Consider the following 15,517-nt stretch of genomic DNA (forward strand, 5'->3'; position numbering starts at 1 on the left):
TTTCTGGAAAAGCAGAACCCTGCTTCTGGCATCAGTTTTGCCAACTGGCTGTCTCAGCAGTGCCCTTGGGGCTGTCTGAAGACCATCGTGAGAACAGACATCATCTGCCGGGGACCTGCATTCACAACCTCAGTTTTTTACTCACCGGACAGGATCCGACCTCGGATGGAGACGTTGCCAGTGAACGGGCATTTCTTGTCAATGTAAGTGCTCTCGATGGCCTGAAAGGATGAGAAAGTGCAGCTTGAACTACCAAACTACAATTCCCACGAGCCCCGGAGGCAGCCACTCCGAAAAGGGCGCGGTGGCCCTGCTGCCACATGCAAGGCCACACGAGTCTCATCTGCTGCAGGGTCTTGTACCTCCTTGGGCGTCTTGAAGCCTAGACCGATGTTCTTGTAGTACCGAGGGAGTTTTTCCTTGCCGGTTTCTCCAAGCAGAACACGCTTCTTGTTTTGAAAGATCGTGGGCTGCTTTTGGTACGCACGTTCGGTCTGTAGGGACAATCGCTCGGTGAGCTCACCTGTCCACACTGGCACGCTTCCACCCCTTAACGCCAGCGCCATGACCACCCTAGACACACGACCAGCCTAGACACAGAATCACCCTAGACACACAACCACCCCGCATCTGTTCTAGTGTCCACACCAGGTCCAAACGTTTCCCGTCTTAAGGCCCGAATCCCGGCCTTTCAGCACCGCCGTCCCGAGCACACGCGCTCGCCCTCGGGAGCCACACCGCACGGACACGCAGCCCAGCATGGTGGGCCGGGGTGCGGGGCAGCCCCGCGTCCACAGCACCGAGCCATCGAGCCGGCGCTCACCCTCACGCTGCCCCACAGGACTGACGCCCAAAGCGCCTGAGACCCCACGGCTGTGTAAGCCCGGGACGTCGGAAGGCACAGGGCAGGCGCCCTCGCTCCGGCTAATTCGGAGGATGACGGAGACGGCAGAGAAGGAGACCCACGCTAGCCTAGGCGCCAGCCCTCAGCACGAACCTGAATGTCCGCCATCTTCCCGGCAGCCTGAGGAAAAGAGAGGTGGACCAACTCCCGGGTTTCCTTCTTCACTGCGCGAGGTCCGGAGCGGAAGTGACGTATTGCCAGTCCTGCACGGATTTAGGGGGCACTTCCGGTGCAGAGCACGCGATTCTGGAACTGTCTGTACGCCGCCATGATAGTTGAGGACTATGGGGACCAGAGTGGAGCCTATCATCTCGCGAGATCTCAGGAGGCCATTGCAGGGGATGGGCAGGCTGGGAAGGGACTTCCTGCGGTGCCGCGAAAGCAGCAGGGCGGGGTCAGGTTTCTTCGGGAACGGGAGTCACGTGGAATGTAGAATCGCGTGGTGGGCTCAGATTCCTGGGGGAGGCGGCGGTGGCCATGTTTTCCGGCTCACGTTATAGCTTTCTTTCCTTTATTAAAGTGTCGTCCACGTGTACCGGCGGCATGGCCTCTGTGGACCGCTCCTGACACCATCGTGGCCCTCCTGCAAACCACCCAGACTGGAGCTATAGGAGCCAAGTTTCTTTGCTTGTTGAGTGTCCATTCCACCCCCATTCCCTCTGGGTTTTTGTCCTGGCTACCTTTGGAGAGGACCACACCCCTCGGAAACGGAGGGACGCCAATCATTAAACTCAGGAGGCAGGAAAAGCTTTGTGCCAAATGGAGTTAGAAGGATTTTCCCGGCTATATCCAGGACAGTAAAGGCTACTGTCAAGATAGAATAACGTTTTGCAAATGGTGTTGGGATTCCTTTAATGCCAAGCACTCAGTTCCGTTTCAGACCAGCTAGGGCCATCTAGTGAGACTGCCTAGCGAAGCAAGCGACCTTCCATCCACCTAGGGGCAGCATAAAGAGGAAGGGATTTTAGATGTGTCTTTCTGGGATGTTACAATTTCACCAAAGATTTAATATGTAAAGGATTTGATGTTTGTTTTTTTTTTTAATCACCAAGAAAACAGACCCAGTGTGTGACAAACCATAAGCAAAATTATTTTAAGCTGGACGTGTTCATGGTCAACTGTTTACCACCCAACACCTCGAAAGCTGAGGGACAGAGGTCAACCCTACCCTAAACAAACTTGACCACTGACAGGATTCCTCCTCTACCCTGCACCAGCTAACTAGTCCAGGCGGGCCAGTTCAGCCATCCCAAAATTACAACCGTACATTACCACGTGGCCTTTTTTTCTGTGACAGTGTGTCTATTAAGTAAACCTGTAGTTGATTGAGGACGTGGCTCAGGGAACCACTATCAATTCTACATTTCAAATGCCCTCAGTTGCATGGTGGGTCTCACCTTTCATCCCAGCACCTGGACACATAAGGACCTCCAGCTTTGAAATCAGCTTGGACTACAGAATTGGTTCCAGGATAGGAAGCTACAGGGAAACAAACCCTGTCTCCAAAACTCAACCTCAGGAGCCAAGTTCCTGGTCATATGGTAGAACGTAAGGATGATCGAGACGTGCTAGCTGCCTAGGATACCTTTAATTGACAGGCTTTCTGATAGCCCTGACTCTCCTGGAACTCTGTAGATCTGCCTGAAAGGTGCGCACTGCCACCTGTAATCTCTTATCTGGTGTAGGCTGGTGGGAATTTGAGATTCCCACTAGGGCCAGGTTAGATCTCCTGGAGTTAGATGGTTGTGAGCCACCAATAAGGATGTCCCTTAAATAAACCCTTCATACCTTTACATCTGAGGAGCCATTTTAAAGTTTAGTTTGACCTCCCTTCCCTGGTTGGCACTGTTCCAACTAGCCTCCCCAGCCTTAACTCATTTAGGGCAGAGTTCCTGAAGCCCATGTGCTAGTGGCAATCCCATACTTCTGAAGCTGAATTTGAGTTAGTAAGTAAAACTATTTCAGGAAGGACCCATGGGAAGATTTGTTTGCACCTTTTGAGCAACGAAGCACCTTCGTGCCTTCAACAGAAGAGCAGACCACAGCCTGAAAATTCCAAATTTTTGGTCCCGTTGTTGGTACCCCTCTGTTCCTGCCTATATAGCAGACATAGTGCAAATATACCAGTTTTCTTTAACAGTCAAATAATTTATTAGCAACAGAATGCTGCAGCAAAAAGGAAAATTGCTTTCTGAGCAGCGCTGGGAAGGGGAAAAGGCAGTGGCTTCCCAGTGTGCACTTCTGAATCCCAGCCCAGATGTTAGGTCTCCATCCTCACAGCTGCAGAATACATTGATGGGCTGAGCAGCCCAGTCATTAACACTAAAGCCCAAGTAATTCCAGCTCAGAGCTTTTATAAAAACACCCTCTTTCCCACAGGAGCAGTGCCTAAAGCACCTTTGTCTCCACTTCCCTAGTCGGCAGTAGAGGAAGAGCAGGCCAGGCAGGCATGAGGCACAAAGAGTCTTTATTGGGCTCACACAAGGAGTCCATTGGTCTTGAGAACCTCTGTGAACTTGCAGATTTTCTTCTCCACGTTCTTTTCCGCCTGTTTCCGTAGCCTCTGTGGGGTAAAGACAAGTAAGTGATAGTGAATGCCTGCTCCTCTCCCAGAAGCACCCTCACCCAGGGCTGCAGCCCCGTCCTCACCAAGAGCTGCTTCTTCTTCCGGTAGTGCATCTTGGCCTTCTCCTTCCGCTTCTCCTCCAGAGTGGCTGTCACTGCCTGGTACTTCCACCCGACCTCATGAGCCAGACGCCCCAGGTAAGCAAACTGCAGGGGCACAAAGCTGTAAGGACATGGAAGGTGCCCCGGCAGCACAAGGATGAGCTAGAGAACCCTAGAGATTCTATTAAAGGACACATTCCCTTCCCCCACAGGAGCCCCTCCTGGCATCAGTTGAGCCCATGGCATTATCGGCACTGCCCATCAGCGGCATCCGCAGACCATCGTGAGAAAATAGCCATCATGTGCCAGTCTTGAGGTCCCCCCAGCCCACTCTGCAATTTGGAGCTTACCTTCCTGGTAGGCTTCAGCCGCACAACCTTGAGGGCGGCAGGGACCACCATCCGCTTTTTCTGTTAGGGAACGAGAGGGGCTCAGAGACCTGTGAGCAACACCTGGGAAGGAGGCTGCTGGGGCAGGCGTCTCAGCCAGTGGCGTTTTCATGAGGCTCAAACAATGTAGGTAATAGAACATCACAGACGCTGGTCGCACAGAGGCTGTGCCTTCCACGTAGCCCACAGGCCCAGCTCACTCACCTCGCACAGTGCGCCAAAAAATGCGGCTCGGGGCTCGGAAATGGTAGGGGCCTCGGGAGGGGTTGGTGTTCATCCGCTTTCGGAGAAAGGCCAGATACTTCACTGTCAACAGAAAAGGTGGGTGACGCCTCCTCAGTCCCAGAAACAGCTCCTAACTAGAGATCTGTTTTTGCAGGACAAGTCAGTGCCCCATCTGGAGACCATCCCTTAGCCCTAACTCACACTTGTTTCTGTAGAAGTTTCCGGAAATGTTGATGCCCTCACAGCGAACAACGACCACCTTTCGGCCTAGAAGAGAATGTGGGTTGTAGACAGTCAGGAAAGTTACACCTAACACCCAGCAAAACCAGCTCGAATGGAAAGCCAATCTCCTGCTCTAAAAATCCCTTGAGCCAGGAGTCCAGAACACGGAGGGGCTGGCAAGTCTCAGAGCGGTGCATGGGTTGATCTCACAGTCGTGAGACTCAAACGAAAGATGGTGATTGTTGCTCATCACTGACTCCCAGGCCAACAGGGAAATCCTGAAAGAAACTTACCCAGCAGTACCTGCTTGGCCACAATGGCCGCCAGGCGACCCAGAAGATGGCCTCGGCCGTCCAACACCAGAACCTGCGGGAGACAGAAAGGCTCAGGGGGCAATCTGGCTCTCCCTACGAGCTACCAACCACTCCTGCGCCTTTCCCCACAGGATGCCTATTAGCCAGATGAATAAGCCAAGGCAGCCTCGGCTGGCTCAGCACAGGGAAGGGAGACTTCAGGTGCCTGCAATTCCTTAGCTGAGCGAGCTTCACCGTACTCTCTACCAAGCCTCAAATTACTGGATAGCTGGGATCTACTGGCTCCTGTGGGAATGCCCTGTACTACAACGAAATTTGACACTAAGACTTGCTTTTGGGTAAGTTTAGGCCACAGTGGCTCTGCATCAGAGTCTCAACGTGCTCACGAGAACAGAAACCATCCTAACAGTATAAAGCAAATCCTTTTAACTCCGTATACAATGGCTGGCTGTCCTGTCTAGTAATTCGGGCAAGAAGCGAAGAGGTCTGCAACTCTCAATACATGTGCCGACAGCCCAGCCCAAACTACAGGGGACAGCCACACAAGAACCCCCTTCCACAACTGTCTTCCTAGAGAGATCTTCAGGGTACCAGACTTCTCCAAATGGGAACTTTTAAACGTCTAAAATTAACGTGAAACGTGCAATTCGACTCCTGACTAGCCACAAAAATCACGATGCTTCTGCTCAGTCTCCCGAACAGCTGACTTTACCCTACTGAAGATTTTAAGAAGGAAACCGGCCACCCCAAAAATCACAAAAGCAGGCGCCTCCGTTTCAGCATTTCCCATTACCTAGGAACCACATGAATGTACAAACACAGCAACGTGCACCCTACGCTCCTCGCATCCCAACAGCCCGGGATAAAGCCTGAAGGAATTCTTTGCGGGTGTTGGGAACCCAAGCCCCACTCCCGTCTTCCCCAGGGAAACCGTAGCATTCTCGGCGCCCCATACCTAGACATCGCGGCTTGCTATGCTCGCGTTACACACTCCCCTCGCGACAAGAAACTTTCTATTTTGCTTAACTGCCGCCCGTAAGTCCCACGGCACAGGAGGCGTGGGGCACAGGCCCCGTGCCGCTCCCGCCCGAAACCCACCCGTCCCCCTCACCGCCCAGCAAGCAGAGCCGACCTGCCCCTCCGCCATCTTCGGCAGCCGCCTGGGAAAGGAGGAGGTCTTGGCGCAGGGTTTCTTATCCCTTGCTGCAGGGGCGGAGGAAGTGACACAAGCTGGGCCGAACTAAAGGATTTCCGTCTTCTCATTGGTCGAAGCGGTGTGCATGCGCAGACTGGAAGGTGGGTCATCTTTTTATTGTCCAATCAGGACACCGTTTGAGTTAGCCCTTGGCGGCCATGACTGTGCGGGGCGGGAGATCACGTGGGTCCCGAGGAGGCTTCCCCGGGACAAGGCCGTCCAGCCCCGGCGGCCATATTTTGGAGGGAGTGCTCTTCTCCACTCGGAAGGCCGCTGTGTGGGCCGCCATTGCTCCCCTCCAGTAACGACGGTTGCAGAACACGTGGTGGCCATAAGGGGGCGTGCATCAGTCCTGGCCGGCTCACCCGCGTTTCGTTTGAACCATAGCGGTTAGCGTTTCCTCTCTTCACCCTCATGGTGTGCAAGACAATTACCGGCCTTTTCTGAGCCTAGCAGTCTCCCAGTATTAAACAGGTGGAAATAGTTATCGAAGATAAGAGTTCGGGGAGCCGGGCGGTGGAGGCACACCTTTAATCCCAGCGGATCTATGTGAGTTCGAGGTCAACCTGGTCTACAGAGGGAGTTCCAGGACAGGCTCCAAAGCTACAGAGAAACCTCGTTTCGAAAACAAAGCAAGCAAACAAAAAGAGTTGGGGGAAAGTTCCTGAGCTGCATCCATCTGCTTCTGTTTCCAAAGGCTTTGCATTAGCTGTGCACATTATCTGCGATGCCCTCCCTGCTCTGCACCTATAGCCCCCCAAAGCAAATAAAAAGCCAAACAAGTCGATTTGGCAGTCTCCGTGACACATTCCAGCTTGAGTCGATTCTACCTGGAGTCTCCAACACTTGGCTTTCCTGCCACTTTGCTGTCATGATCTTGGGGAACTGGGCTGTTCCTGCCTCACATCAGGGTTCTATGGAGCACTACCCAGCACCGAAGCAGGGCTACTGGAGGCCTCAGAAAACAAACAGGACCTTTTGTCGTTGGTTTTGGCTTTTGACGTAGGATTTCTGCAATTCAGGCTGGTCTTAAGCTTGAGATAACTGCCTCAGCTTCTGGAGAGATGGGATTACATCACCAAGCACCGCAAAATCCTGAAACCTAAAATAGCCCCCCCACTCCCTGTCCCATGCACAGACAGGTCCGGAAGAACTTGTAAAAACCATTTATATACAAGTTAATGGGGGCAAGGCCTTTGTACAGAGTGGGGTGAGTGGGGCTTTTGCTGGATTCTGATGTTGACTCCATCCTGGGGAGAGAGCTGGAGTGGCCGCGCAGTCCAAGAGGGGGCCAACCTCCACCCAGCTTCCCCTGTGTCCAGGCTGTGCGGCGTCTGTCAGGTGAGTCCTGCTTTGCCTCAGTATCCTTCTCTGTAAAATTGATCGATAGTCTGTCTGAGGACTGGCGTTTGGTCCGCGCTCTACCTTTGAACCACGCCCCCGCCACGCCCCTTTCAAGCAAGCCCTCTACCACTAATCTACATCCTCCTAACCCTCTCCACTTCTCCCATTCCCACCCCACCCCACCCGGTTTAGGTTCGTCTGGGATTTCTATGTACTAGTAGATAACCCAGAATCCTTGCCCTTTTGCCTCTTCTCCAGTGTGCGGGGACTACAGACTTGACTACAAAATCTGTTCCAAGGGTTTTTTGCTTTGTTTTTGTTTGTTTGTTTGTTTGTTTGTCTTTCCAAAGGGAGTCTCACAGCCAGGCGTGGTGACACACACCTTTAGTTCTATCACTGAGGAGGCAGAGGCAGGTGGATATTTGTCTAAGCCAGCCTGGTCTACACAGCAAGTCCAAGTCAGGTAGGGCTACCTGAAACCCTGTTTCAAAACAAACAAATCATGGCCCTCAAGCTGACTTAAAGAATAAAAGGCCTCTGCCTCTGAGCCTGTCACCCTGAGTTCCCCGGGGACCCATCTGATGGAAGGAGAGAAGTGGCTCCAGCAAGTTGTCTTCCCACTAGTGCACAGGCACAGTGGTGCACATAGGCCACCATGCGGAATTATTTTTAAATTTTTATTTATTTTGGGGAGGCTTGAGTGTAATTTAAAAAAAAAAAGAGCAATTACTCTCAGGTGTGAGAGTACACACCTGTGGTCCCAGATCTCCAGGGGTAGAGGCAGGAGGATGGATTACCCAGGAGTTCCAGGCCACCTGAGCTACATAGACACCATCTCAAAAAATAGTAAATAGAGTTGATATTACAGACATGTGCCACTATGTCTGATAAATGTTGTGTGTTTCAGAAACAAGCCCAGAAATAGGAAACCACAAAGTTTAGACACTGTTCCTCCATCTAATTGTTTTAACTAAGCCAGCAGGGAGCCCGTTTCCCCGCAGTGAGAATATTAGTGCAGATACAATGTTTCCAGTGGCAGTGTGGCTGGCTGCAGCTATAGATGGAACCCGGAGCCTTTCTTGTGTGAGCTCCCCCAGCCCCGCCCAGCATTCCCCCAGCCCCGCCCAGCACTGCTACTCTTCAGTGTTCTAAGTTCCCAGGGCTGGCCTTGCTGTTTAAACCCCTCTGCCTCAGCCTCTCGACTACTAAGATTTCAGGCAGGCAGCTCCACGCCCAGCAGCCATTTTTTATTTTAAGGAGATGGGATGACAGAAGCAGCCACACAGAGCTACAGTGTCCTCTCTTTCTCTTTCTTCCTTTTTGCTTTTCTTAAAGTCAGTATTTTCCAGCTTCAGCATCGCCAGCTCAGAAGTACTGGAATGTTCATCACCATTCCTGGACATTGTGTCCTCTGGCAGGGCATGGAGTTCAGTAGCACAGTATTTGCCTAGCTTTTTCCTTGTTTGGTTCCCAACTCTAACACCGAGAAAACCAAGAAAAAGAAAAAGAAAAGCCTTGTTGTATGTAACATGCCTGTGGGCCCAGCTATTAGGAAGGCAGGGGCAGGAAGATTCACCAAGGTGTTCAGAGTCAGGTGGGCAACATAGTGAGACCTCATCTGCAAAAACATCAGGGTCACTGATTGAGTTGCTTTGTGTGTCTCACAATGGCCTCGAACTCACCGTGTAGCCCAGGATGGCCAGACCTTGCAGCAATCCCCCTGCTCTGGCCTCTCGAGTGCTGGGGTTACAGGTGTGGCCTCATATGAGAGGGATTATGGATGCCTGCAGGGGGCCTCACCTTCTTGCCTGCCTCCGCGCTTGCTCTCCCCACACCAGACTCTTCCCTCACACTTCCATGGCTCTTTGCTGCCTTGTGATAGTGACGACTTCGGAAATCCCCTGAACTTTGTGACACTGGAAGCTTATCAAAGACTGTTCTTCCCTAACACACACCACTCCCCAGAATTCCTGCCCCTCCTATGACATAGTGAGCCCCCCAATCTTGGATTGACTCTGTATCCCCCAAGCCTGGCCATTCCATGCTCTGGTAGAAGCAGAAGACTCACCGAGACAAGACCTTGGCGGAGTCAACGCTGCACAAGTTTCATATTCTAGGGATGGGAGGTGAGGGGCACCTGAGGCCCCACAAAGTCAGCCTCAGTACACCCGCAAGGCCACCTGCCACCCTCATCCCTCACCACCCACGCCACCCAACTGCCTGGACTCTCGACTCACCCCAGGGTGGTGCACTGTCCTCCTCCATTTTGCCCTCTGACAGTGAAGGTACCAGGCAGTTGCCAGCAGAACGAGTGTGAGAGGCAGCAGCAGCAGCAGGAAAAACAGATGACTGGACGGAGGCTCTGGACGCCCAGTGGCTTCTAGGGCTACAGGATTCTTTGGGGGTAGCAGGGTAGAGGACTCTGGGGAGAGAGCAGAACAAGTAACAGAGGGGACTCATCAGAGCAAACACTGAGTATCCTGGACTACGGCTGACGGTGCACGAGGGGCCCTCCAACAACCAGGGTCAAAACCTGAGTGAGGATGAGCCAGGCCTGGGCAGCACAAGCCTTTGATCAAGCATTCCAGAGACAAAGGCAGATGGAGCTCTGTGGATTTCAGATTAGCATGGTCTACATAGTGAGCTCCAAGACAGACAGGGATATTTAGTGAAACACTTTCAAAAATAAACCAAGTTGGATATAAAAAGTATGAGCCTGGGGCTGGAGAGATGGCTTAGTGGTTAAGAGCACTGGATGTTCTTCCAGGACCCAGGTTCAATTCCAGGTATCAACCTGGCAGCTCACAACTGTCTGTAGCTCTAGTTCCAGGAGTTACCAATCCAATACCCTCTTTTAGCCGGGCGATGGTGGCGCACGCCTTTAATCCCAGCACTCGGGAGGCAGAGGCAGGCGGATCTCTGGGAGTTCGAGACCAGCCTGGTCTACAGAGCTAGTTCCAGGACAGGCTCCAAAGCCACAGAGAAACCCTGTCTCGAAAAAAAAACAAAAAAACAAAAAAACAATACCCTCTTTTGAGCTCTGTGCACGTGCACACACACACACACACATGCACACACGCAAACTCGCACGCACACACAAGAGCACACAGATTAACAGAAATGGTTAATTTAAGTTAAAAAAAATGCTAGTTACAACCGGGCAGTGCTGGTGCCACCTTTAATCCCAGCACTCGGGAGGCAGAGGCAGGCAGATCTTTGTGAGTTCGAGGCCAGCTTGGTCTATAGAGTGAGTTCCAGGACAGGTTCCAAAGCTACAGAGAAACCCTGTCTCAAAAAAACCAACCAAACAAATAAAAAGCTAGATAGAAACAAGCTTAGGTCTAGACAGATGGCTCAGCCATTAAAGGATAGGCTCACAACCAAAAATATAGCCTAATCTAAGGCCAAGAATTTATAATTATTAATGAGTATCCCATGTGGGGCTAGAGAGATGGCTTAGCAGTTTAGAGCACTGATTGTTCTTCCAGAGGTTCTGAGTTCAATTCCTGGAAACTACATGGTGGCTCACAACCACCTGTAATAAGATCTTGTGCCACCTTCTGGCTTGCAGGGACACATGCAGGCAGAATATTGTATACAGGGGGCTGGAGAGATGGCTCAGAGGTTAAGAGCACTGACTGCTCTTCCAGAGGTCCTGAGTTCAATTCCCAGCAACCACATGTGGCTCGTGGTCATCTATGATGAGATCTGGTGCCCTCTTTTGGCATGCAAGCATACATGGAAGGAATGTTGTGTACATAATAAATAAATAAATCTTTAAAAAAAGAATATTGTATACATAATAAGTAAATAAATATTTTTTGTTTGTTTTTTGTTTTTTTTAAATTTATTTATTTATTAAAGATTTCTGTCTCTTCCCCGCTACCGCCTCCCATAAGTAAATAAATCTTTAAAAAAATAAATCTCTATGTCTTTATTTGGGAGATGACTGGTGGCCCAAAGAGAAAGCCTGCTCCAATTACTATATATAATTAATACGTGGTAACATGAAAAAAATCAAGTGCTATGAAGCCAGATGTGATGGCTTCACACCTATAATCTCAGCACTCAACGCCAGCTTAGCCTATATAACGAGACCCTACCTCAGAGAAGAAAAAAGGGGCTGGGGAGGTGGCTCAGCAGCTACGAGCACTGGCTGCCCTTGCATTGGATCTGATTTCATTTCCCAGCACCCACGTGGTGATCCACAACTGTGTAATTCCAGGTCCAGGGGATCCGATGCCCTCTGCTGGCCTCTTTCAGCACTAGACACACATTCAGTGCACTTACAGCTTGTAGGTAAAGCACTCATAAAAAAAGTAAGTCAGAGGGAGAAGGAGGAGCAGGAGGAGGAGGAAAGAAAAAATAAAGAGAAAAGAGAAAGGAGAAAGACCTTGTTTCAAGTTCCAGCTAGTGGAAGCAGAAGCCTCAAGGACACACAGTAAGCAAGCCTGGTGGTACTGGGGGTGCTGGTTTTCGGCGTTGCTGCTACCTGGTTGGCACTGCACCTCTAGGCACCGAGAAAAATTCTGGCAGGCCTTCCCCATGCAGGGCTTCAGAGCCAACAGCTGCGTGCAGGTGTCCTGCAGGAGGTGGGAGATGTTGGTCTGGACGAAGCGAAGACATTCCGGTAGAGGCTGGGAGCAGGGATGGACAGGTCATCACCATGTCACTCCAGAGGCTCCACCTACCCAGGGCCCTGACATGCAGAGGACACAGAGCCAGTGGGCCCAGGTCTCAAAGACTCCAGGGTCCTCCAGTTGTTAGAGGAGAGAACCCCTTAGTAATGCCTTCTTCACCTACTGAGGCACGGACCCAGTACCAGGTGACCCCAGGGCTCGGAGGTTCCAGCTCTGCCTCTGCGGTTTGCTGTGGGCAAAAGAACTCCCCAGAAGACCTAGCAGAGCTGAATGTACTTTAAGGCCCGGGGAGGGACTTGGCTCTTTTCGTTTGTTACCAAGTTCCAGTGCTAACCCGGAAGGCACATGAGGTGACAAAATGTATCTCCGTGTTGACAGCCTCCAGGAGTTTTTGCATCTCAGACCCTGCCACAGTCTTCAGCTGCTCCATCCAGCGCTGAGCCAGGAAGAGGCTCCACAAGGCCTTGCAGTGTTTCTCCTGCAGACCAAAACCCAAGCCAAATCACAGGGAAGAGGGGCGGAACCAGATGACTAACAGGGGATGGGCCCAGCCAGAGGTTGAGGGAGGGTGGGCGGGTGATGGCTGAAAGGGATGGGTGGGGCCAGATGACTGAGGGAGGGCGGGGCTAGGTGGCTGAAGAGGATGGGCGTGGCCAGATATCAAAGGTAGGTTGGGTGGGATCAGGGTACTGAAAGAGGTGGGGCCTTGCTAGAGACCAGAAGGGGTCGTGTGAGGAGGGACAAAACCAAACCCCTGAGATGGATACCAGGGGAGAAAAGTGGCTACAGGTCTGAAGATCCCTGACGGAGAGGCGGGGCCAGGGGCCTGAAAGGGAGGGCCCACTACACCTAAGGGAGAAATGAACAGTGAAACCAGTCTTGAGAGCTTGAGAGAGGGAGGATGGCGGGACAGACTTCTGAAAGATCGAGATAGGACGCCTGGATCTGATGCGGGGAGGCGAGGGTCTAAATCGCCAGATCTGAGGAAGCAGGAGGTGGCCCCATAGCATTGCCCTGAACGATGGCGCATCTTGAGTCTGGATCCCACCTCCATCCCAGGGCCCTCCCGACAGTGACTCACGTCCTGAAGGTTGATAGCCACAGTGACTGGGTAATCTTTAAGCAAGTAGTCAGTCTGTGGGGAGAAACAAGGAGAGACGACAAATTAGAGAGGATCGGAGGAGTTGGAAACAGACCCCGAGACAAGGGAACATGAACACAGGACCCACATAGAGAAGAAGGGACTCCAAGATACAGTAGGAAAGAGAGCCTCAGAGAAAAAGAACAGAGGTACACGGGCCCAGAAATTGAGAGCGACCCAGAGAGAAGCAGAGACAGACAGTAGAACAGGGACTCAGAGAGAGCGAGCCCACAGAGACACTGTGAGAGGCAGGGCAGGGCAGAGGTGTGGGGTAGGACCAGCACAGTGGTCTGGCCTGGGCAGGAGCCGGCTCACCAGCTCGCTGATCCTCAAGTGGAAGTTGGAGGAGATAGGACTGTGGCTGAAGTAGCAGTCAGGTGTCCCCCGCAGACAAGGACTCAGCAGCAACAGCAGCAGCAGCAGGGAGGACTACAGGGAGGTCGTGTCAGCACCTGACTTCCATGCAGGGGCTCCCTGTGTCCTGCTCCTTCCTTAACTGGGTGTCATCTTCCCTGTCTCTGCCTGTCCTGCGCCTTGGCTGCTGTGACAAACCTGTGTCCATATTCTCCATCTCATCCTGCACCGTCCTCTTTCTTCTGAGGCTGTCCCGGGTCTCTCTCTCCATGCCTCCATCCCTTGCCCATCTCCCTTCTCCGCCCTGCTCCATCACCCCTCAGGTATACGCACATTTGGACTCCAGGCTGGTACCAGCACTGTCATCTCGGCCGGGGACCCCTCAAGCCTGTGGCAGGGTCTTGGGAGGGACAGAAGAGCAGACCTCGCACCCTGCAGCCCCTTACCCACTCGCCCCTGTGCCCCGCCGCCCCGCCCTGCCACCCTTGATGTGGGTGCGTTTCCGCCTCCTGCTCCCTCAGGCTTCCTGCATGAGCCCCAGTTACGGTGAAAACTCATCTCCCTTTCTAAGAACCCCGACCGACCGACGGTCCTGCCCCAGAATCCTCCCCAGCCTCGCACCCTGCTCTCACAGTCCGGGAATGGGGACCTTGGGACCGCCCCTCAGGGACCTAGAAAGCCATTCACCCCACGCACCAGGCTTGCCCCAGCTGGGTGTGGAAAGACCAAATTGGTGACAGCCAAAGACCGAAAGTGAAAGAAGCTTTGGGGTAGACAGGGCAAGGGGTGAGTTCGTGCCCGGGCGGGACGCGCCACCCAGCGGTGAGAAGTGGTGCGGCAGCAGGCCTCAGCTAGGACAAGCTCACGGACAGCATGAAAGATCTAAGGTTGCAACCAGGCCTTCCAGTAACGACCAGTGCCCATCACATCAGCTGCCACCGTACTGGCCTTGCCGCCACCATCTCCCACAAAGAATGTCACAGAGGCCTTCCTTCTGAGTTTCCTACTTCCCCAACTGCTCGCAGGGACACAGAACTTGTGAACCTGCCAGCCAAGTTCCTCCAGTCTCTGTGTTCTTGATTCTTTCTGGGCTTCAGCGGAGGCGGTGATGGTACAGATCGGTCACCCCAGTTACCAAGGAGCCTGAGGCAGGAGGACTGGAGATTAGAGGCTGGCCTTGGATTCAGAGCGCATTCAAGGCTGGCCCGAGCAATTTACTAAGACTCTGTCTCAAGCAGTATAAAGAGAGGGTCAGATACACAGCTCAGTTGGAGAGCAGCTGCCTTGAAGCCATGAGTAAGCGGCAGAGTACTTGTCTATCATGCTCCAAGCCCTTGACTCCAAAAAAGAGTGCCACAAAGATCTGCAGAATTTGGTCCTGTGCTGGGCTAACCTTGTTCGAATCCAACACTAGCCTGGTGTGTGAGGTGGGTTTACTCTCACCCCAAGGTCTTTGCACGGACTCAGCATGGGGGACACCCTCCCCTCCAGATACCTACGTCTGCCTCCATCTTACACACACAAGGCGGAGGCTTCATGACTCCCTCTTCCAGGTTGCACCCCTTGCACTACCGGACTGACCCCCACTTTGCTCTTATCAGCACTGAACATGCCCTGTGGCTCCCTTATCTTATCCATTGTCTTGGCCTCTTCAGTGGCTGTCTCCACCCTGAAAAGTCCTTGCTCTGAGAACTCTGCCCGCCTGCAGCGTCAACCACACGCAGATTGTCCAGCAGGCCCTGACTCTTCCTGTCCATCATTGCTGTGGAGCACAGGTGGTGCTTGGGTTTGGTTTTGGTTCTTGGGAGATAAGTCCTCGGGATTTTCCAAGTATGGGGAGTGCCGTTGTTTATCAGGGCTGGCACCTGGGCTGCACCTGAGTTGCCCTTCAGAAAGGAGCACACTGTCCCTGAAAGGTTGAGAATGAAGACTGTGGCACCGTGGGTGTAGGAGAACCAGGAGTTCAAGGTTAGCCTTGGCTACATAAGACCCTGTCTCAAAAAAGGCAGGGATGGTGATGCCACCTTTAATCCCCAGCACCTAGGATCTCTGTGAGTTTGAGGCCAGCTTGGACTACATGGCGAGACCCCGTCTCAGGAACATAAGACAAAAGAAAACCCAA

General features: G+C 52.6%; 2 protein-coding genes, 4 non-coding genes and 1 pseudogene across 14 annotated transcripts; all 7 read right to left on the minus strand.

Annotated features, from left to right (window-relative positions):
• Positions 1 to 22: 22 nt before the first annotated feature.
• On the minus strand, positions 23 to 109 carry LOC121444529. Its single transcript, XR_005973794.1, has one exon. It is a non-coding gene; the product is annotated as a small nucleolar RNA SNORD35 (small nucleolar RNA).
• Positions 80 to 1,069, minus strand: LOC121444501 (40S ribosomal protein S11-like). 2 transcript variants are annotated; one of them, XM_041646316.1, is made up of 3 exons: positions 998 to 1,069; positions 363 to 494; positions 80 to 221 (listed from the first exon to the last, which is right to left on the minus strand). In XM_041646316.1, exons 1-3 carry the CDS (start codon positions 1,010 to 1,012, stop codon positions 138 to 140), a joined length of 231 nt encoding a protein of 76 aa, XP_041502250.1. In that variant the 5' UTR covers positions 1,013 to 1,069; the 3' UTR covers positions 80 to 137. The 2 variants fall into 2 exon arrangements, with proteins under 2 accessions (XP_041502250.1, XP_041502249.1); XM_041646315.1 differs by having other exon boundaries at positions 94 to 494.
• A 2,285-nt stretch (positions 1,070 to 3,354) lies between these two features.
• On the minus strand, positions 3,355 to 5,936 carry LOC121444508 (annotated as a pseudogene).
• LOC121444525 lies at positions 3,790 to 3,878 on the minus strand. Its single transcript, XR_005973791.1, has one exon. It is a non-coding gene; the product is annotated as a small nucleolar RNA SNORD35 (small nucleolar RNA).
• On the minus strand, positions 4,046 to 4,112 carry LOC121444528. Its single transcript, XR_005973793.1, has one exon. It is a non-coding gene; the product is annotated as a small nucleolar RNA SNORD34 (small nucleolar RNA).
• LOC121444527 lies at positions 4,585 to 4,667 on the minus strand. Its single transcript, XR_005973792.1, has one exon. It is a non-coding gene; the product is annotated as a small nucleolar RNA Z195/SNORD33/SNORD32 family (small nucleolar RNA).
• A 1,002-nt stretch (positions 5,937 to 6,938) lies between the features above and the next one.
• On the minus strand, positions 6,939 to 13,788 carry LOC121444510 (fms-related tyrosine kinase 3 ligand-like). Of its 8 annotated transcripts, none has more exons than XM_041646327.1 (8): positions 13,729 to 13,788; positions 13,357 to 13,470; positions 12,982 to 13,035; positions 12,235 to 12,378; positions 11,753 to 11,897; positions 9,498 to 9,682; positions 9,329 to 9,397; positions 7,150 to 7,287 (listed from the first exon to the last, which is right to left on the minus strand). In XM_041646327.1, the coding sequence occupies exons 1-7, from the start codon at positions 13,759 to 13,761 to the stop codon at positions 9,374 to 9,376; spliced, it is 699 nt and encodes a 232-aa protein (XP_041502261.1). In that variant the 5' UTR covers positions 13,762 to 13,788; the 3' UTR covers positions 7,150 to 7,287; positions 9,329 to 9,373. The 8 variants fall into 8 exon arrangements, with proteins under 8 accessions (XP_041502258.1, XP_041502257.1, XP_041502263.1 ...); XM_041646328.1 differs by lacking the exon at positions 7,150 to 7,287 and adding an exon at positions 8,130 to 8,736; XM_041646324.1 differs by lacking the exon at positions 9,329 to 9,397 and having other exon boundaries at positions 6,939 to 7,287; positions 11,753 to 11,843.
• Between the last annotated feature and the right edge of the window lie 1,729 nt (positions 13,789 to 15,517).

This window comes from Microtus oregoni, unplaced genomic scaffold (assembly GCF_018167655.1).
Source record: "Microtus oregoni isolate MIOR12 unplaced genomic scaffold, Mior012 000129F_ref0000347, whole genome shotgun sequence".
In the NCBI taxonomy this organism is placed as follows: domain Eukaryota; kingdom Metazoa; phylum Chordata; class Mammalia; order Rodentia; family Cricetidae; genus Microtus; species Microtus oregoni.

What these genes read in the sequence shown, in the direction of transcription:
- LOC121444510 (XM_041646323.1), bottom strand. Translation starts at nt 13,761, where the DNA reads ATGACAGTGCTGGTACCAGCCTGGAGTCCAAAT. An exon ending in AGAGGTGCAGTGCCAACCAG is followed by an intron (nt 9,683 to 11,752) that starts GTAGCAGCAACG and finishes CTCTCTCCCCAG; the next exon opens with AGTCCTCTACCCTGCTACCC. An exon ending in GGACAGTGCACCACCCTGGG is followed by an intron (nt 7,288 to 9,497) that starts GTGAGTCGAGAG and finishes TCAATTTTACAG; the next exon opens with AGAAGGATACTGAGGCAAAG.